The 22,310-nt window shown below is 39.4% G+C and overlaps 1 protein-coding gene across 1 annotated transcript in view; it reads right to left on the bottom strand.

The window, feature by feature from the left end:
* The window catches only part of CENPF (centromere protein F), a 66,987-nt gene that overhangs the window by 27,692 nt on the left and 16,985 nt on the right, over nt 1-22,310 (bottom strand). Inside the window, exons 8-12 of the mRNA XM_082471426.1 lie at nt 17,357-17,482; nt 16,279-16,407; nt 12,128-12,250; nt 6,167-6,302; nt 835-4,229 (exon numbers count right to left, since the gene is read on the bottom strand). Coding sequence (XP_082327552.1) covers nt 835-4,229; nt 6,167-6,302; nt 12,128-12,250; nt 16,279-16,407; nt 17,357-17,482 — 3,909 coding nt within the window. The remainder of the gene's footprint in view (nt 1-834; nt 4,230-6,166; nt 6,303-12,127; nt 12,251-16,278; nt 16,408-17,356; nt 17,483-22,310) is intronic.

Raw genomic sequence — 22,310 nt, 5'->3', positions numbered from 1 at the left:
ATTTCCAGCCCAAGGACTTAATCACAGATCCAGCACTTACTATATTCTTGGATAAATCACATGTTTGAACCTCACTTTCTCTTCTCTGTAAAACAGGGATCTGCTACTTTGACTACAACCGCTGTCACCTCTCACCTGCCCTCCCTACCTTACAGAGGTAGGGGGAGGGAATTAAGTGAGACTCATTGTCTGTACGCCATTATTAGTTTAGCTGGTAGACTAGAAAAGAGAAAGTTATAAGTAACTGAACAATTTCATATTCTATAAAGAAAGAAATGTCTCTTTGAATGACTGATATCAAATCATAGATTTGATATCCAAATTTGTATCCAAGCAAATTGTCAGAAAATTATTAGAAATACATAATAAACTCCAATATTTAGGTTCATGACTATAACTGTAATGTTAAAAACAGTCTGAAAAGGGCAAGAGAGGTTAAAATTCATATCACCTTACCATTCCTAAGTTCCAATTTGATATTTAATGTGCTTTATTAACTCACAAAGAGTGAAAACACACAGACGTCCTGAAGAACATGCTCTGACTCTGTAACATGATTTTCTCTAGGAGTCTTTAAAAAACATCTTTAGTAATGTCCAATATAATAGTGTTTAAAGATAATCATGATAGAAATGTACTCCCCAAATAAAGTTGTCTCACTTTCCTAAAGTTCTGGTTTATTTTTTCAAAACTTTGTTATATTTTGTTCTTATGTCCTTGAACCCTAAAAATATTTGAGTTTAGATTTAATGTCGATGTCAATTTAACAAACATTGATTACGTGCCTACTAGGCACTCGATTAGAGAAATAGCACGTCAATCGCACATACTTACATCTTCTATGTCGGTGCCAAGCAGAGACCGAGAGCTTAAGTCCAGACCTTGAAGCTGGAGTCGCGCTACTTCGAGCTCAAGTGTAAGGTGTTCCGTGTGTTTCTTTTCTGCCGCCAACTTGGACTCCATCTCTGCTGTCACACTTGTCAGCTTCTGCTGCCACTGTTCATTTTCTGACAAATACTGCTTCCTGAGACAGTCAAGCTCTTCCCTTGAAGAACTTAGTAACCGTTCGAGTTCTTCGATTTCCTTATTTTTTGTAATCCCTTGACTTTCAATTTTCTCTTCTAGCTTCTTGAAGGACTGCAGGTACATCTGACAGACAGTCTCAAGTTCTTCAATGCTCCTCACCGGGGCAGAGGGGATTTCTTTCTCAGTCAGATTCTCCTCCTCCAGACTACTGCAAGAGACCTCCTCTACACTGGACTGGTTTGCCAAAACAGTCCTGTCTAAAGTATTCAAAAGGGATGTTTCTCCCATATGCTCTAAAAGATCTTTGTAAAAAGAGGATTCTATTGCATTACCAGGGCTGTCAGTCACACCAGAGAGTGACAAGGACAGTAAATGCTTCTCCCTGGGTTCTGGCATCACCTCCTTTACCAAGTCGCCTTGAGAGTTTCTCAGACTCGTGGACAAGACTGAATTTTCAGCCTTTAATGTGTCGATGTAGGACTGTAGCTCTGACATCTTAGAGCTCATCTGACAGTGCTGATCATGTAAAATTTTGTGTTCACTCTGTAAAGATGAGAATTTCTCCTGTAATTCAGCAAAGTGCATGTGAACTTCTTTGTTTGACACTGTCAAGTGCTCATAGGAATTACTGTCATCCAAAGGATTTAAGGACACAGACGTCTGCTCATCTTGCTGTTCACCAAATTCACTTTCTGGCGTTTCTTTCACTAACTCACCTTGGAGAAGTCCATTTTCGTCATTTAATATTTTAAATTCATTTACTAGTTTCCCTACCTCTTCTGCCATTTTGCTAGTTGCTGTGACACATTCTGATCTTGAGTCGTTCAGCTCAGATATGAGTTCAAGCTTTTCCACCTGCAACGCCTCACACATCTTCTCTAACTCGTCCAGCTTGTTCATTGCCGTCTGTAGAGAGCACTGCAGGTGGGCATTGTCCTGCTGACTGGTTGACAACTCGTGAAGCACCGAAATATATTTTTCCTCTGGATCTATTTCAAAGTTTCCAAGGCCGCTAATATCTTGTGACTGAGTGCCTTGTTGCACATCTCCAGTTTCTAATTCTCCTCTAATTTGTAATTCGTGCTGTAGGTACTCCTCCTTCTCACTCTCCTGAAGTTTTAATTCCATGTTTCTCACTTTAGTTTCTACTTGTGCCAGTTGCACATTATAAGTGTCTAGAGAAGCATCTTTAACTTCAAGATCCATCGGAAGTTGAACATGACATGTATTTATCTTCCTCTCTGCTACTTTCACAGAGTCTTGAACTGGCTCCAATTCTAGATGCTGATGCTCGTGTTTCGTCTTCATTAATTCCATCAGGTGCTCCTTCTCTTGTAATAAGGCATTAACTTCCTGTTGCATCTTACTTTGTTCTTCCTTTAAAGTCATGATTTCTTGCTTTAAACCGTCAGCCTCCCTCTCGGAATTGCTTTGGATATCTGTAATCTCAGATCTCAGGGCTTGCTGCACTGTCTCCAACTCTAGTATTAAACTCTGGTTTCTTTCTTCAGCTAATGCTAATTGCGATACAAATGCTTGGTGTTCCCTTGCAAATGTTTCCTTTAGCTGTCCCAGTTCATTTTTTCTATCTTCACAAACACTCGTGCATTCATTCAGCAAGCATTCTAATTTAGAGTTCTTTTCCTGCTCTGCTTTATATTTTTCACTAAGATCCCGAAATGCATTTCCTGTTTCTTCACATCTTTGGAGTAAAGTAAGTCTTTCTTGTTTGTACTGGTTAGATAGCTCTGAAATGCTTTTGTCTCTTTCATCTATACAGTTTGAAAAACTCTGAGTTTTTTGGAGCAGGTTCATCTTCTCTTGGGTTAAGGTTGCATTAATTTCCTTGAGAGTCCCATTCTCTTGGGTCAGCTCTTCAATGTCCTTTTTATCAAGAGAAATGATGGAACTCATTTCCTTTTTCTCTAAGCTCAGAGTTTCAGACAAAAGTTGTAGCTCCTTTAGAGATTCCTGAAGTAAATCGTTGCTCTTTTTTAATTCTTGAATCTCTGCCTGCTCAGTTTCTAATTTTTCATTCAAAAGTTGCAACTCTCTTTCCTTGCTCTCCAAGGCAAATAAAGTTTCAACAACAACATTCTGATGAACAGAAGTGTCTTCTTGTAACTTACTAATTCGTTGACTTGTTTCAGCCACAAAACTTTGATGCATCTGTTCTGCTTTCATGAGATTTTCTTCAATTTCTCCTTTGATTTGCGCCAATTCTTCACACTGCTTTTGCAGATCTGAATTCATCTGCTTTTGAGACTCTAATGAAAATTCAAGAGAAATGACTCTGTTTTGTAACATGGATGAGCTTTTTGGACTTTGGTCTGTTTCTAAATGGCATTTGCTCCTTTCTGAAGGCACACTTTCTTGTTCTTCAGTTATATTTGCAAAGGAATTATTCACTGCAGACTGCTGTTCAAATGCCAAAAGACTTCTCTGATGAGACTCATTTGTCACCACAGAGGAATCTCTGGATTTTAGCAGATCCCTGAGGCTCTCAGATTCAGCATGCAAGACTTGGTAACGCTGGTCTTTGTCCATTATTTCACTTGAGAGTAACTGAAGCTTATCTTCTAGATCTTCAACTTGCCCGGTAAGCTGAGAAATTTTCAAACACATATTTTCTATTTCCTTCTCATGTTTCTGATCTGAGAACTCGGCTTTCTGTTGTAGTTCTCCATAAGCTTGCTTCTGTGTCTCTGCCTCTGCAGTCTTGCTGTCTATCACATTGTGAAGGTTCCTGATCTCGACGTTTAGATTTTCTCTTTCCATTTCCAATGTTCTTACCCTTTCATTGTATTCGTGACTTTTTATTTGTTGTGTCTTAAGACAGGTTTCCAAGTGATTAATTTTACTCTGCAAGCTTTCCTTTTCTGATTCCATCTGATTTAAAAGTTGTTCATTTTCACTTTTCCAGCGAGAAAACAGAGTTTTCTCTTCTTTCAATTCTTCATATTCTTTCTTCTTTAATTCCAAAGCACTCAATAAAGCTTCGGACTCTCTCTCTGTTTTGCTTAACTTTTCATTCAGTTGTTCAATGTGATGTTCCCTTTTCTTCAAAAGGTCTTGAGAACAATCTCGCTGCTTTTCCAGATCAGCCAAGGCAAGCTTCAGTTTCTCTAAAGTCAAGGAATTCTCTTGCTGATTTATTTTTTCTTGAAGCTCTCTTAACATGGTTTCCTGAGAAGTATTCTTAGCTATTAAAAAAGAAATTTTTTTAAGTTGTCATGGTTTTAATAAATGTTTACTCTACAAGAATTCTAAACTCTAAAAAAAAAAAATCCAAACAAACTAACAGCTTCTCAAGTCCTGTAAAAACTGGCATTATTGCCTGCATACCTCCTTGAAAGTAGATCACCTGATAATTATCTAAGCTTATATAAAGACAATGAGAAAATGGTCCTTTCAGGATGGCAGTACATTTGTTTGTCTTCTTTCTCAGCAGCTTAATAAAGTGTTGTTGTATAAAATACCAAGGGATTATTTTCCTAAGCACATGAAACTTTCTTTTATTCTTTTTCCTTGTATGTGTTTATGTATATGCATACTTTTGCCCTTTGGAAATACTTATTCAAGGAGAGAAAAGTGTGACAAGAGCAGCACTAAAATGGAAATATCTCAGGAATACTATGGAGTATTCCGGATTTCTCAGAAAAGTAAATAACTTCTTTGCCATTTTAGCCAAAAAATCCATAGGATCAGGCATAAGTACTAGAGTATAAAGTGCTACAGGGAATTATACTCAATATTTTGTAATACCTTATAAGGGGAAAAAATCTGAAAAAGGATATATATGTGTGTGTGTGTGTGTGTGTATAAAAAACACAATCACTGTGCTGTACACCTGAAACTGACATGTAAATCAACTATACTTCAACATATATATATATTAATAGTATATGGTACTATATATCAGTAACTCTCGAGGCCTACGTGTGACTATCACTGAGAAGCAATATCCCCCCACATCCCAGCCCCTCAGAGTGAGGGTGGTGCCTGTGAAGATGAGAATCATCAGGAAGACATCACAAACTCCATTACCACCTGTCCTCTGCCTAAAAACTCCCCTCTGCCCACCGGCCCCTCCTAGTTGAGAATAACCACACTGCTTTCATTCAACAATGATGGGAAGGCTTCCCAAGTATGTTGAGGAAGAATAAAAGTTGAGAATCTCAATAGTAGATGAAAAAGGTAGCATGTATTATAAACTCAGATGTAACTAGAAATCATTCCTATTTTTAGCCCCCTAATCTCAGGCTACATACTGAGAGTGGAAGGCTGGTGGAGGCAGCACCACAGGGGATATCAATCCACTTTGCGTGTGAGGACCTCAAACAATGATACTGATGACCAACACTGAAAAACGCCCTAACCCTTTCTTTCCCTATAGTTTTCTTTCAAAAAAGCTGAAGATTGACATTTCTACCTCCTGCCATGGAAAAATTGAAAGCTGTCTTAGGGAGACTGGAATTTAAAAAGAAAACAGTCACAGAGAAGTGTGACACCCATTCCACAAGTCAAGTTAAAAGAAATCCAAGATGTGCAAATACCTCAGGGGAGAACATAAATGTAAGTAAAGACTCAAGGCACATATACATAAATGTGAAACAAACGGTGGATTCATTTGGTGTATACAGCATCATTCTATGGCTATACAGAGAGTAAGGAAATAAAATCATTCAGTCAAGTAAGCCATCCCAAAACAATGGTCACTAAGGGCTGGGAAAACATGCATTTAACATAGGATTTTCCATTATAAGGGAAATGGTGATGGGTAAGAAGATGCGCCGTCTGGATGTAACTAACAGACACACTTGAGACACAAAATAGCACTCTGGGGCGAGAGACAGCCCCGACAATTTACTTTTGTGTGGAAAATATTTACCCTTCTGGTTTCAAAGTGCTGAAAACCAGGCATCTGGGGACTCAGTGTGTTCCAATAAAAAAAAAAAAAAAAGTCCAACTATCACTCTGGAAACGAAAAAGTGGAAAAGCAAAAACTTTTTCCACATCAACTGCAGGCATCTCTCTGGGAGAAGATATGGAAAAATTCAAAGAAGCTTCTAATGATATCCATCCTCCTTCGTGGGAACATTAGCCTAGAGAAGAACTCAAAAACGCTACGTTTACTCACCCCTCATTTCTTCTGCAAAGTTCTGGCTCTGACTCAAACGCTGCTTGGCCTTCTTCAGTTCTTCCTCCAGGTGGCAGACTTCTCTGGCCTTTTGCTCAGACTGACTCTTAAGGAGGCTGTTTTCCCTCTTCATTTCCTAAAGCACAGGTTTAGTTAGTTATCACCCAAGCAGATGCTCAAGCAGCTTAGGACTTCTGCATTGGTGACGGTCCCTAATGGGACTGTGTGTGGATCTCACTAGGGGAGGAATCACACTTTCCCTTTGAGCAATGAAGTTCCATAGTTTTACTTCAATAAAATGATTTTATAAATAGAAGTCAAAAGCACAAAACCCAAAACGGATGATAATCTTTTTACTTCAAGAAATATATTTTTTGAACTTTCTGTATGTCCCTATGGTTGTGAAAGTGTTCGTTCATAAAGGAAAACCCTATTTACAAGCTCCCCAAAGACACAAATGCTCCAAGTTCCCATCACACCTGAATGACCAAATATATCTTTGCAAAGTTCTGAGGTGCTATCGAACCAAAAAATTCACGTGACAAATTTTGATGTTTCGTTGTAAAACCGTCTTAAGGTTCACTGTTATGGGAATGTCTTTATGAGTAAAATTACCTTTAATAAATGTTTATTAAGAAAGTCTGCAATGTAAAGATGTTGGAATGGGCATTATGAAAGATGCAGCTGCAAACTAAGAGAGTCTCTGCCCCCAGGACCAGGTACCCGCCAGTGGGGGAAGATGTAATACCAATCACTTAATACACACCAAGGTGCACTACATCCTCAAGAGAGATGAAGTGTGCTATGGGAAATCAGAGGGCTGGAGCATGGAAGAATTAATTCTAGGTGGAGGAATCTGAGATTTCACAGTGAAAACAGGTCCTTTGGGTACCTGATTAAATGAAGGACCCATGCATCGATGTGCCATAGAGTAGCAGAGACACATATGCAGCCCCATTCTATTTTCTAGGGAGACCTGTCTATTTTTCTGAGTCTTAAAATGAAGCAATATTTGCATGCCAAATAAAAATGCTTCTTATTAACCACATGACTTGCATAATAAATATTATAAATCCTCTATCCATATTCCTCAACCTGCTGTTCAACCTTCAATGATATTACAGCTCAGCTGATAAGTATTTCAACCTATATTATATTGCCACCCTCTGGACCACTGGGAATTGGCATATATCATTACAAACTGACAGAATCAAGCAACTCCCATCCTTGGTGGGGGCGGTGGGATTCATAAGCCTGACTTTAAAACACACACACACACACACACACACACACACACACACACACACACTTAAAAAAATATCCCTCTGAAAAGCTGAAAAGTAGGGGAAATTTTTGAATCTTAAAGAAACAATTAAGACCCATCCTCCAAAACTCTACTGCACTGTTGGAAAACAGATGGCCCTGGCAATTCAGTGCTGGAAGCCTGCCTTCAATTATCAGTCTGGTTACTACCAGCAGATGGGTACCAACATAGCAAAGCCAAATTCAAGAAGAGGGAGAATCTGGCTGGTAGAAAGCACTTGAAAACTTGCTGGCAGCTGCTGTATTCATGTATATATGTTCATTTCATCATCAAAATAAGACAGAGTCCGTTACAGTTATATTTCTGTCTCCTTTGTCCTGATCCTGCCTCCTTTCCATGAGCTCAACTGACAAGCTATCAAATTAAGAGATCAACCAGAACTAAAAGCCCGCTCCAACTCGTCTCAAGACTGACGTTCATACCAGCCATTGTGAAATTCTGCAAAGAATGATCACTAAAGTGCAATGATGTTACTGACTTATACTAGCATCATTCAACTAGAGAATCTATAATCGCTTGTTTGCTCTTCAGGCTCCAAATAATCACCACTCAAATGAGATCACAGATGTGAAAGGAAAAATACCTGAACGCACTTTAACAAGGGTAATGGAGCATTATCAGTAGTGTTTCCTCCTAAAATTTAACAGCAGCTAGATGTGTGTGATCAATGCTAAGATCAGCTAAATGAGCTCAACTTAAGAGAGTAACTAGAATGTAACCATCTGAATTGACTTAGCATTTTTATTTTGCAACTTATATTTTTTACCCTAAAAAAAATCATCAAGTCAAATGGCACCTACATCTAGAGGCGTGACAAGAAAGCTGACCAGACACTGTATACAAAGCTGGGTGCATCCCAGTAGGAGGAAGGAAGGTGAAAAGGAGGAGAAGAGGTGGGGAGGGACCCCAGGAGGGAGGGTGCAACTTATGCTTATGTGTCTGTTCATCTCTATCCATCTCTGTGTATAACTGGAGACATTTAAATGAATACTAAGCTCAATGAAAAGATTAACATGTCTTTGTCTATTCTGGCAGTAGTTCCATAAATACTTGTTTCAAATGAAGAAATGTTCAGCCAATCCTGGGACCCAGCAGGCTTATCATGCTATGGCTATGGCCAACCCAAGAATTTTAAAAAGCCAGAATTTAGAAAATGAACACCTGAAAATGGAGCTGTAGGCTGCCACCCATCAGCAATTAGTTTTCTGCACAGCTTACAGCCACTTAAGACTTGACTGGGTAGCTCATTGCCAACGATGCGTTAAGCATACAAGGATATATTCTCCTAGGCATCTCTTGCAACCTCATGTGATTTGCAGAGTTGGGCACTAGTCTGGAAAAACACAACAAAAAACCCTATAACCACAAGCCAGCCTTAGAGCTTAGCGAGCAATTCCACCCAGATCAACTTTAGTTTAGGAGCAGCCAGGGAAGCATCATTTACTAGGACCAGACAAAACAAATTTCAGTTACTGTGTGGCATTTCGTGATCCCATTCATGAATGAAGCTTAATACGTCCCCTGCTGGGCGAAGTCTATATGGTGAACCAGGGATGGATGCAAAGGATGTGTTTTTCCCCTTCCACCTCATCATTCTTGCCTGCCAGACCAGGCCCCTTAGGGGGACCCCGTTGTAATACAGGTCCCCACGCTTGGGAAGGTCCCCAAGCAAGTGTTCCCTCATCTAGGCTGTCAAATGATGGTATATGATTGCCTAACCCCAATGCTGTGGGGTTGGCGCTGGATGCTGGATGAGCAGCTTATCTAAACCTTCCGTTCACTTTGATACTAAATGCTAACTTTACCCTTGACTGGGCCATTAAATCACATTTCCACTACTGATAATTTCTCACTGTGAGCAGCATATTAGTTTGCTAACATGGACAAGGAAAATTTCAGTACAACTGTCTCATTTTTTCGGCATCCAAAACCTATAAGCCTGCTAAACTTGTTTGTACTTATAATTAGATACAGAAAGACACCCAGCGCGATAAGACTAGAATAGGCTGTAATTTTATATGTGAAAAATCTCAAATGCCCTTTCCTTTGCCCATCCTTTCTGTGCCTATGGGTGACAGCAAACAGTGGTAGCATCAAAAAGTTACAACAGTTGTGAAGACCAAAGAGCCCTTATGGGCTGGGCACGGGTCTAAACATTTGACATACAATATTTAATTTAATCATTAATGCAGCTCTGAAAATGGAGGGTTAGTATTAGTCCCCATATGCAGATGAGGAAAGTCAGACTCAGAAATGGTAATCATTGTCCCAAGGTCACACAGCAGGGAGGTGGCAGAAAAGTGATGCAATTTCAGATCTCGCTCACTTTAAAGCCACCAAAATTTTACCTCGAAGTTATACCACCAGTCTAACTGGGTAAATTGCTTTTCTGATTCCAATCCCAATTCAAACTGCAAGAGCCAGCTAAACCCTTTGAAATCTTGATATCATCCTCAAAAGAAGGCACACACACACAAACGTACGTTAAAGACAAATACTAAATGAATTCCCTGGCCCTGAGCTACGCACCTCCAATGACTGCCCTCACTGGACACAGAAATCAATGAAATATTAAGTGCAACATGACGGGCATTTAGCTAGAGTTCATGGTGGACAGCTCCACAGGTGACAAACCAGGCCCTGCAGGGATGCATGAGTCTTCAGAAACACCTGCAAGAAATGTCCAGCCCACTATGGAGGCTTGGCCAAGCAAACCGTTTGCAAAGTGTTTGGACCCTCTTAACCAGTCGATCGATTTTACAAAATGTTTCCACCAGGCAGCCAGTGGAGTCGCGGGAGAGTTCCTGGCTGAAAGGGAAGCTCACAGAGGGAAGAGTTTGGTGCCAGTCTGCCTATGGAAGTGTTAGCAGAAGCATCTGTTGGTTGGTCCCCACTGGCCAAAAGGCGAACATTTGTTTTGCTGAAACAAACGCTTTCATTTAAAAACGTTTGCTGATGAAACCATCATCTGATATGAAGTTTTCTTCCACTCGGGTTTCTGGGGCTGTGACCTCCTCTCTCCAGCAGTATTACCCCTCTGAGGCCATAGCTGCTTTAACAACCTCTTCTTTGCTACTGACAGACGTTCTGATTTTATAACCATAATACACTCTTTGAAGCTGAGGGGATAAATATATTTAGACTTGCCTCACCTGGATAAATCACTTCTTTACAGAGAACTTAAAAAACAAACAAACAAACAAAAAAAAGTACAATCTAAAAAGTAATTGCAAAATAGTTAGAAGATTAGTGAAAACAAATTCTTTCTTGTGACATTTGATGGAAAAGAAACCTCTACTGTTCTGCTGTGCTTTTTCATAAAATTACAATGCAGATTTATGACTCTATTCATATTGTTTCAGTCTATTAACTGTCCCTAAATGGTTCTTAATTAAGCCCTTTAAAATAAACTCCAAGCAACTAAATATATTCAGAGAGAAGCAAATTAAAGTAAGTACGGGGACCTCCCTGGTGGCGCAGTGGTTAAGAATCCGCCTGCCAATGCAGGGGACACGGGTTCGAGCCCTGGTCCGGGAAGATCCAACATGCTGCAGAGCAGCTAAGCCCGTGCGCCACAACTACTGAGCCTGTGCTCTAGAGCCCGCGAGCCACAACTACTGAGCCCATGTGCCTAGAGCCCATGTTCCGCAACAAGAGAAGCCACCACAATGAGAAGCCCGAGCAACACGATGAAGAGTAGCCCCCGCTCACCACAACTAGAGAAAACCCGTGCGCAGCAACGAAGACCCAACACAGCCAAAAATAAATAAGTAAATAACGTAAGTAAGTAAGTACAGATAAAATCCTATCGGTAGAAGCAACATCAGGGTATGCCTTGTAATCTGTGCCATTGGGAAACCTCATCCACCATTTTGCATCGTTACCATGACTCTCCAAAGACACCATCACGGGAATTCACTGGTGGTCCAGTGGTTAAGACTCTGCGCTTCCACTGCAGGAGGCGCAGGTTCGATCCCTGGTGGGGGAACTAAGATCCCGTATACCATGCGGCGTGGCCAAAGAAAAAAAAAAAAACCCAGCAAAGACACCATCTCCCATGCCTGTGCACACTCAACATGAAAGTAAATGTTGACTGCTGAAGCCAGAGTAATACAATTTACAGTTACTTGATGCTTTTATAACAATATTAAATCTAGAAACTATTTATCTGTAAAAAAATTTTATATTTAAGTCTATCACTTTGCACAAGGTTTTTAATATTTGATGACTCAAAAGCCAACCCTTGGAAAAGGGATTTAAATTATACCTCCCATCACCAGTTTTGTTTCTTTCCATTTAGAAAATCCCTTGCTTTCTTCCATCCTTCCACCTCACAGGTGGTCTAAAACAATCTTAAAAAAAAACGAAAGAGTAGTACATGGTCTTAATATAAGTCATGCTTTCCTATAATTGCTAGATGCATATTAGTAAGTTATATCAGAATAGAAAGTGAAAAAAAAAACACATGTTCTATGTCATAGATTATATATAAAACACTTCGTAATATATACTTCTGGCAAATTAAAAACAAAAATGTAGCTATAATAAACTACTAGAAAATGGTATAGAAATTCTTTAACCCTCCCACTTCCTCCTGTACAGAAGTTGACAAATACTCTTCTCTATCCCTCACTTACCTCACTGCTTCTCCTCAGCTCATTTTCCTTGGTCTGACTCGCCTGTAAGGTCTGTTCAGTTCTACTGAACTTTTCCTTAAACTCTTCCAATTTTTTTTCTAGCTGGTGCTTTACAGATGTGACCTACAAATAGAAAACAAAGCAAAGCTTCATTTTTATTTTCTTTACTTTTTAAATAACTATTTATTCTTAAAGAATAAAAAGGTCATGGAATATAAGAATCGATGCCATCTATTTTGGTTGAGACACACTATACGTCACAGCTTAATAAGGCCCTAGAAGTTGAACTTAAAATACTGTCATGTCAACCTGTGACATTACTTGGCAGCAGCATATGTTGATGATAAAGGCTGGGTTTGAGGAGGAAGCCACAAGGAAAACAGTTAACCACAAAAAATAAAACAACTAAATAGTAATAAACTAAATTTAAAAAATAAACAGTAATAAACTAAATTTAAAAAAATGAGATAAGAAACAACAAAAGTTGAGAAAACAAACTGGGAGAACACATTTGCAATACATACAACAGAGTAAAAACGATATTTCCAAAATACAACACATAAAACATATCTATGATTCAACATACAAAGAGGCAAGCCCATTTAAAAAAAGAGCAAAGGACAGAAACAGAAATGTTATACAAAAGATACAAATGGCAAATCATCTTCTGAAAGAAATAACCTCAGTGGTAATCAAGAAAGTGTGAATTGGGACTTCCCTGGTGGTCCAGTGGTAAAGAATCCACCTTACAATGCAGAGGATGCGGGTTCGATCCCAGGTCAGGGAACTAAGATCCCACATGCTGCGGGGCAACTAAGCCCACGCGCCGCAACTACTGAGCTCGCGCCTCTCAACTAGAGCCCACGTGCCACAAACCACAGAGCCTACGTGCTCTGGAGCCCACGCGCCACAACTAGAGAAGAGAAAACCCGCACTCCACAACTAGAGAGAAGCCCGTGTGCCACAACGAAGAGCCCTCACGCCGCAACAAAGACCAGAGGCAGCCAAATAAATAAATAAATAAATATATTTTAAAAGTGTGAATTAAAACAATGATAAGATAACATTTTTCACTCCTTAGTTGGCAAAATTTTTAAAACCTGGACTATCTCCTATTAGGAGGATGGGAGGAAACAGGCCTCTTACAGCTGGTGTCAGGTGAACTGCTACGACTTTTCTGGAGGGCAATTTGGAAGTACCTATCACACGTGAGAACACATATGCCCTCAAGGCCATCAATGTCACATGTAGGAAGCTGTCCTACAGAAGCACCAGCAACACACACCTTTACCTGCCCAATGGTACTACCAATGGTGCTACATGAACCTAAATATCCAACAGTAGGGGAATGACTAAATAAACTACAAAACATCTGATAAAAACAAGGCTCAGACACTACCAACAGAATGTTCCCTTTTAAACAAAAGTTAAAACCAAAAAAAAAAAAAAAATTATACATTTGCAAATGTATATTTTTAAAAGTCTTGGAGGACATCCAATAAATAGTTCATAACAATTTATCCTGGCACAGGAAGATTTTTTTTCTTTTTTCCAAACTTGGACAGATGGATAGATAAAGGAATGACTCTATTAGAACTTCAGATAATCCCTTGTACGTAAGAGATGTCAATAAATGTTGGCTCTCCACATTTCACCTGCATTCCCCCATCCCCAGCTCCTCTGCTACTAGAAATCAACATGTCCTACGCTGCTATATCTTGCATTTGGGAATTAACCTGTATTTTTCATATAATGAGACAACGTAATTGGTAAACACTCACTTTTAGAAAACAAAGAAATAAACACTAAGAAAATAAGTATAACTCTGACAACAGGTGAATACCTGACATATTCAGCGTAAAACTCTAAAATGCGTCACCCTCTCAGGGAAAATGGGTGAAGTCAAGAAAAGAATGAATTGGGAATTCCCTGGCGGTCCAGCAGTTAGGACTCTGTGCTTTCACTGCTGAGGGCCCACATTCAATCCCTGGTTGGGGAACTAAAATTCCACAAGCCTCAGGGTGCGGCCAAAAAAAAAAATAAGAAGAAAAGAATGAATGACCACGTTGCTTCTTCTGACACTATAAAGCTCTGGATATTTAGTGCTCCCACATTGCAGATAGAGCAGGAAACTAAACAGACGAGACCCTGTCCTCATGCAAAGATCTGAGTGATGGAAGGAAGATAATATTTGTTTAAATTAATTAATTTTTTTATTTTTGGCTGCATTGGGTCTTTGTTGCTGTGCGCAGGCTTTCTTTTTAGTTGCGGTGAGCAGGGGCTACTCTTCATTGCAGTGCGTGGGCTTCTCATTGAGGTGGCTTCTCTTGCTGCAGAGCACGGGCTCTAGGTGTGCGGACTTCAGTAGTTGTAGCACGCGGACTCAGTAGTTGTGGCACGTGGGCTCTAGAGCACAGGCTCGGTAGTTGTGGCGCACGGGCTTAGTTTCTCCGCGGCATGTGAGATCTTCCTCGGACCAGGGCTCAAACCTGTGTCCCCTGTATTGGTAGGCGGATTCTTAACCACTGCACCACCAGGGAAGCCCCGGAAGATAATATTTAAATAAACAAATAACTCTATTATACGTCAGGTGATAGACCTTACGGAGAGAAATAAAGCAAGGTAAAGAAACAGAAAGTACTTGAGGGCAGGGGTCTATGTAGTGACCACGGGAAGATGTCATTCATAAGGTGACACTGGAGCAGAAGCCTTCAGAAAGTGAAGGCTCACACCCTACAGATCTGTCTGGGGACGGAGCACCCCCAAGAGCAAAGCCCAAAGCTGCCACTTGCTGGGTGTGTCCCCCCATGGCAAGGAGGCCACGTGGACAGGTAAGCAAGGGGAGAGTGGGAGATGGGGTGAGCGGGTGAGGTGGTGGGAAGGCCACCTAGGCTCCTGCACACATTTGGAAGGACCCGACTCTTACTCTGAGAAATGGGGAGTAACTGCAGACTTCTGAGCAGAGGAGTGACATGAGCTGACCTACACTTGAAAAGACTCACTCTGGCTGCTGATTGAAAACACTCTGTGAGAAGGAAGGGTGGAAGCAGGGACACCAGTTAGGATACTGGTACAGAAACCCAGGTGAGAGATGATGTGTCTTAGACCACATATAGAGCTGGAGATGGTGAAAGCAGTCAGATCCAGTATAAAACATAGAGACAAACAGAGAAGTCAGGCTGATTCTTAGCAGGGAGATATGTGGCACATGAAGGGTTTCTGGGGTGGCCAACAAGATTCTATCCTCTGACATACATAATGGTCACAAGAGAGGCGTGCCTTATAGTAATTTATTGTACATTTGTTCTATATAGATTTTGTGTTCTAACACACAAAAAAGTTTATACTATTCATATAATACATACATATACACATGCATGCAAATATACATATGCACAGAAATACACAAATACACGTACACACACATGTGTATATGTGTGTGTGTGAATAAATAAAGGTAGAGCCAGCAGAGTTTTAATGGATTACTTTGAGGTGTTGAGAGGAAAAGAGGAATTGAAGATGACATTGAGGTTTAAGCCTGAGCGATGTGAAGAACGGAATTGCTATTTACCGGGACAAGGAAGACTAAGCAAAGAACAAGTCTGAAAAAAGCTGGAGTTCCATTAATAACATGTTTTAAGTGTGGGATGCCTATTACATGTGTGAGTGGAAATATCAGATGCACACCCACAAGTCTGAAGTTCAGACCAGACATCCAGGCTGGAGATGTAAACACGGGTGTCATCAGCACATGGATGATACAGAAAGCCATAAAAGCAGATGAGGTCATTTGTGCAGTGAGTGTTAAATAAGTAAATTATAATCTTCAGTGCGTTGACTATTTGGAAGCATAAATACTTGGGATAGCTCCCGCCTGGTGGCATGACCAAGAACCACTGGAACGTCAGAGACGCCCACAGACCTTCAGATCTGAGATCCTCACTCACCGTACTCCTTCTCTAAACAAGAAAACCCAGACCCAGAAAGGTTCAGTTTGCTCTCCACTTTGATAAGTAAGGAAAGTGAGGATAGAGCTTTTTTTTTTCTTTCTTTAAAGGTATCATATGTCCACTGTGGTATAGAAATGACATGTATTAAAAAGGGGGTGGTGGGGAGGTTACGGAGGAGGGAGAAATCAGTTAGCACCCTACTTTATCCAGTTCGGCCTGGAGGATGTTGTGCACGTTCTTGGCTTGCTGTAGCTCCTGGGTGAGCTTGGCTTTCATCTGAGTGAACTCTTGGTCCAGGGTTTGGAAGGAACGCTGTTGACGGGAGAGCTCCTAAAAAGCAAAAGACAAATGCATCAAACTGATGCCGGTTAACGAGGGAGATCCTAGGGCGAGACCCATTCTTCCTCCAGGCAATGCTCTTCTGTAAGAGCAGAAGATGATGGGAGCCGGTCTGTGACTACCTGATGATTGATATAGGCAGCCTTAGCACGGGTCCCGGGCATCAGATCCGGGTCTCTGAGCGGAAGAGGAAGGAGTCCGCCAGGAGAACACATGGAAACTGGCCTGTTCCCGCCTCATCCCCAACTTAAATGAATCACCTCTGTTCTGAAATATCCAGGGGCAAAAGAGTAGAGCCGAGCTGTAGCCGGTCACAGCTCGGCTGAGAAATCAACATACTCAAAAATGGAGTTTAAAATGTCAAATAACTTATGCCACCGACCACTGAGAATGACAGGAAGGAGATGCCACCAATTAACTTGGATAATCACACAGGGACACCAGGTTAACATTTCCAGTCACTCTCATTGAAAGACTATAGACCCATTTCAAGGCTAACTCACCTGAAACTGATACCAAGCCTTATGCAAGGGCATCTTCAGCCCTAATTTGTCTGCCAACTTCTTTCCCCTCCCCATCAATTACCTTCCTAATGTATTTGCCAACTCACAGCCTTTTAAAAACACCTGGTGAATGTAATACAATTTCCTTTACAACACAGAGTGTTTGAAATAAGAAATACAATCCTTTTCTACTTGGCATCAAATTTCAAACGAATCAGAAAATGTGGATAAAAAAGAACATTCTCAGTCCCTTCTCCAGTCAAAAACTAAAAGATGGAAAAGTGTGAAGGAAAATATAGTGCCTTTTGCGCACAAAGCATTTCCCCTCTAGTGGAACATCCCAAATAATGACAGACACTCCTCTTTTCAAATGATCAAACGAGGAAATGCCGACAAGAGCCTTCTGGACAAACTCCTCATGAATCCATTTACCTTACCTCTTGGAACTCTTTTTCTTTTTCCTTGATTTTCTGTTCCAGAGAACATCTGGCACTTTCTGCATTTTGACGCTGACAACTCAAATCTTCAGTCAATTTTTTCAGTTTTTGTTCCAAAGCAATACACTAACAACAGATTAAGACATTCAATACAAAACAAAATTATTCTTGGAAAGAAGCAAACATTTTGAATTTTAGAAAACATTAGTCCCATGATCTGGTTCAAGTTTAACATAGTGTTTTGACATTTTTATTTCATAAAAAGTTGGGTTTAAAACAATTAGTCAAACACCAAAACCACTACAATTATTTTAGCACACATAAAATTTATATTTGGGAAATATTAGCAAGGATGTAAAGCATTAGACCATTTAAATAAATACTTCATAACTTGTGCCATGAAGAAAGAAATCAGCATGTCTGAATAATGATTCACCGAATGTTTTGTTGCACGGGAATGAGAGGTTAAAATGCAGTGATGTTGACCTGCGTAATTTAGAGGCTATAAAATAACCAGAGGGTACCCATTATCCTCATATGATAGTGTTTTTCAAGCAAAACAGATTTTGTGGGAAACTTAAATATTAATATGCACCTTTCCACAATGCTCCCACTATGCCATTTTAAATGTCTGGAGGTTCACAGCACTCCAAAGAATATCACAATGGGTTTTAACCAAGCTGCCAGAGGCAACACGAAGAACATCCATTTGCCTTTTTACATAGCCAGTTATCTTTTTTTTTAATTGAAGTATAGTTGATTTACAATGTTATGTTAGCTTCAGGTGTACAGCAAAGTGATTCGGTTACACACACATACATATATGTTCTTCTTCAGATTCTTTTCCATTATAGGTTATTACAAGATATTGAATATAGTTCCCTGTGCCTTACAGTAGGTCCTTACCATTTACCTATTTTATATATAGTAGTGTATATCTGTTAATCCCAAATTCCCAATTTATCCCTCCTCCCACTCTCCCCTTTAGTAACCATAAATTTGTTTTCTATGTCTGTGAGTCTGTTTCTGTTTTGTAAGCAGGTTCATTTGCATCATTTTTTAGATTCCACATATAAGTGATATCAGGTGATATTTGTCTTTCACTGTCTGACTTACTTCGCTTAGTATGATAAGCTCTAGGTCCATCTATGTGGCTGCAAATGGCATTATTTCATTCTTTTTTATGCATAGCCAGTTATCTCTAAAATAATTTTTAAAACATGAACTACATCAAAATTTAGGATGCTCTTCTAAAATTAAATCTTCAAGTGTTAAAACCCATTCCTCTGATGCTTCCCTGTGGTGTTCAAATCCTTGAACTGCCCTACAAAGCAACTCTAACATCCCAGGAAAGAATATGAACAACTCACATTAGTGGGGGAGAATTCCTGTTCCAAAAGAAATGTGCCCCAATTTGGCAAATCTCTCCACTAATGTATTTCTCTGAGACTCATTATAGTCCCATTTAGAACTATTAGAACTATTAGAAATTTAACAGAGAATTCAGAGGAAAAGAAAACGTTATATAAGACTTCCCTGGAAGACCAGATACCAACTATTAACTAACCAAAGATGAAAAGATAAAGCTGGTCTGATTTTGCAAATATCCTAACTTTAAAATACTGAATTCAAAAAGTAAAATATTGAGCAGTAGTTCAAATTAGTCCACTGCTTTGAACATTAAGACACCTTTGTCATTAACCTTATTGTTCTTGAATTTTTAAATCCCTAAGGAAAAGTATGAAAGAAATTATTTCTAATAATAATAAATATGAACTCAACAAATATGTCTAGCACCATGCTAGGCACTGGGGATATAGCAGTAAACAACTCAGACAAAAATCATTGCCTAAATGATGGTCTAAAATTTTGACAGGGACTTCCCCAGTGGCACAGTGGTTAAGACTCTGCACTCCCAATGCAGGGCGCCCAGGTTCAGTCTCTGGTCAGGGAACTAGATCTCACATGCATGCCGCAACTAAGAGTTCACATGCCACAACTAAGGAGCCTGCGTGCCGCAACTAAGGAGCTGGTAAGCCACAACTAAGGAGCCCCTGAGCCGCAACTAAGGAGCCCACCTGCCACAACTAAGACCCATCGCAACCAAATAAATAAATAAATATAAAAAAGTAAAATAAAATAAAATTCTGACAATTTTCAGGGGAAAAAAAAAAAAAAAAATGCATGGCAGAGTAGATGAATGAACCCTTGGCACCCTCTGCTGGCACTCCCTCAAACTGCAACATGTTGCACTACAGGATCTCAGAATCAATCAATCAAAAAGAGACTCTAAGAGTAATTTATATTTTATTTAGATTATTTTTATGCTGATATTTATGATGCACAATCCATGTGCAAGTACCTGGCCACTAGGTGTCATGAATGCTCCATGATACTCTAAAAAAGGGTCCAGAGCTCAAGTCCTTTAAAAATATACAGCATATGACCCTGGAGACTCAGTGCTCTGGGTCACTGAGTTTTTAGCTGTAAAATACAGGTGCTGCAGTCCAGCTTTGCTGCCAGCCCCAGCACTCTGTTTCTACATGAGTTCAAACCTTGCATCCCACATGGTTTGTAAATACTTGGAAAAGAAGCATACGAGAAACAGCATATGTTCACTAAAGCACATGGTATTGATTTTGGCTAAATTAGCTCCATTTTATTTAATAGGTAGTTCTAATGGTACATCAGGGAATAGCATAAACAAAGCATAATCTGATTTCAGCAACATATTGGACAAGGTCGTATTATCTTTAGAGACAAGATGGAGAAAGGTGGACTGAATTTTCAGTTAGGTGGGTTTGTAGTTTACAGGAAAAAAATGGAATACAAAAAGCATTGAACGAATGAGTCTTAAGAACCTGGAGGGAAGTCTCCAATAGAAAGAAAGCCAGAGCTATGTTCTCCGCACTGTCCTAGTCAAAAATTCTAATTCATGATCTGGTAAGAAGAGACTTCATCAAATATGCTAGTCAGTACAAGGATTTGGTGACCTTGTCACACCAAAACCAACAAGACAAAATGTAAAAGGATAAGTATAATTTTCCTATATGAGAAGGCGTGACTTGGCAGAAATGCAACTGAAAATGAGCTTAATTGACAAGGAACTTAATTGATATAATAATAACAACTATTATTATAAGTTCACCATGTGCCAGGCACTATATGCTAAAACCTTTATAAAAGTTATCACAGGGACTTCCCTGGTGGTCCAGTGGTAAAGAATCTGACTTCCAATGCAGGGGATGCGGGTTCAATCTCTGGTCGGGGAACTAAGATCCCACATGCCATGGGGCAACTAAGCCCATGTGCCACAACTATTGAGCTTGTGTACCTCAAAGAGAGAGCCCACGTGCCACAAACTACAGAGCCCACGCGCCACAACTAGAGAGAGAAAGCCCACACACCACAACTAGAGAGAAGCCTGTGCACCACAACGAGAAAGAAACCCGAGCAGACCACACACCGTTAACGAAAAGATCCCACATGCCTCAACAAAGACCCCGTGTGCTGCAACCAACACCCGATACAGCCAGAAAAAACAAGGAAAATAAATAAATAAAATAAATAAATATTTTTTAAAAATTATCACAAACTTTACAGCAATCCTATGACAAAGGCATTATTATTAACACCATTTTATTGATTAGGACACTGAAGTTCAGAAGTTAATTAAATAGCTCCAAAGCAACACAATTGGGATGTAGTAGAGCCAGGGTTTGAATCCAAGTCTTTCTAACTTAGAAAACCAAATTACAAACCCAGACTGCACAAAGAGAATAAATATATGGATCAAGGGAGGTCGTGTTCGTTCATACATCTAACCCATATTTATCAAGAATTTCTCTGTGCAAAGCACTGCACTAGAAGAATTCTAAAAATGAACCTGGACTACCACTTCCAGGTAGATGGAAGAGATGAACATTTCCCTATACCTCCCACCAAGAATAATCCAAAACCTTGCACATTACATTAAAACAAACATTAAAAAGCTCTGAAAAAAGAGAAGAAAGAAGATGAACAAGAGACTTTGGGGCCCAAGGAAAAACAAGACAGTGCTGAAAGAAAAAAACTGTTAACCTTTAGAATCCTATACCCTGCAGAAATATCTTCCAAGAGTGAAGAGGAAATCAAAACATTCCCAGACAAAAGAAAATTTAAAGGATTTGTAACTACACTAAAAGAATGGTTAAAGGATGTTCTCTAAACAGAAAGGAAATAATGAAAGAAGGAAATTTGGAAGGAATCATGAAGGAAGGAACAATAAGTTAATGAACAATAAACATATATACAATAGGCTTTCCATCTCTTCTTCAGTTTTCTAAATTATGTTTGACAAGTGAAGCAAAAATTATAACACTGTCTGATGTGGTTCTAAATGTATGTAGAGAAAACACTGAAGAAAATTATACTATAAATGTGGGAGGGTATAAGGACAAAAAGAGAAGTAAATTTTCGATAATTTATTAGTGTTGATAGAATGACAACACCAATAAACTGTGATAAATTGTATGTATATATACATTATCTAGAACAATCATTATAAAAGCTCTACCAAGAAATACACTCAGAAACACTGTCGATAATTCAAAATGGAATTCTAAAAAATGTTCAAGTAAACTACAGGAAGGCAGGAAAAATGAAACAGAGAAATGAAAAATGAAAGAAATAAAAAACAAAAAATAAGATGGAAGACTTAAGCCATGACATATCAATAATTACATTGAATATCAGTGATCTAAATACACTAATTAAAAGACACAGTGTTTCTAAAAGGGAATAGTGTTTTAAAAGAGTGGATTAAAAAATATGACCCAACTATATGCTGTCCACACAAAACTCACATTAGGCCTATTTTGTAAATTACAGTTAGGTCATACTTTTTAATTTAATAGCATAGATATGCTGAAAGTAAAAAGACAGAAAGAAATACATCATGAAACATAAACCAAAG

The sequence above is a fragment of the Balaenoptera physalus genome (assembly GCF_965194825.1).
Source record: "Balaenoptera physalus genome assembly, chromosome: 1".
NCBI lineage: Eukaryota > Metazoa > Chordata > Mammalia > Artiodactyla > Balaenopteridae > Balaenoptera > Balaenoptera physalus.
The sequence above is the reverse complement of the archived record's forward strand: the minus strand, read 5'-3'. Positions and strand labels throughout refer to the sequence as shown.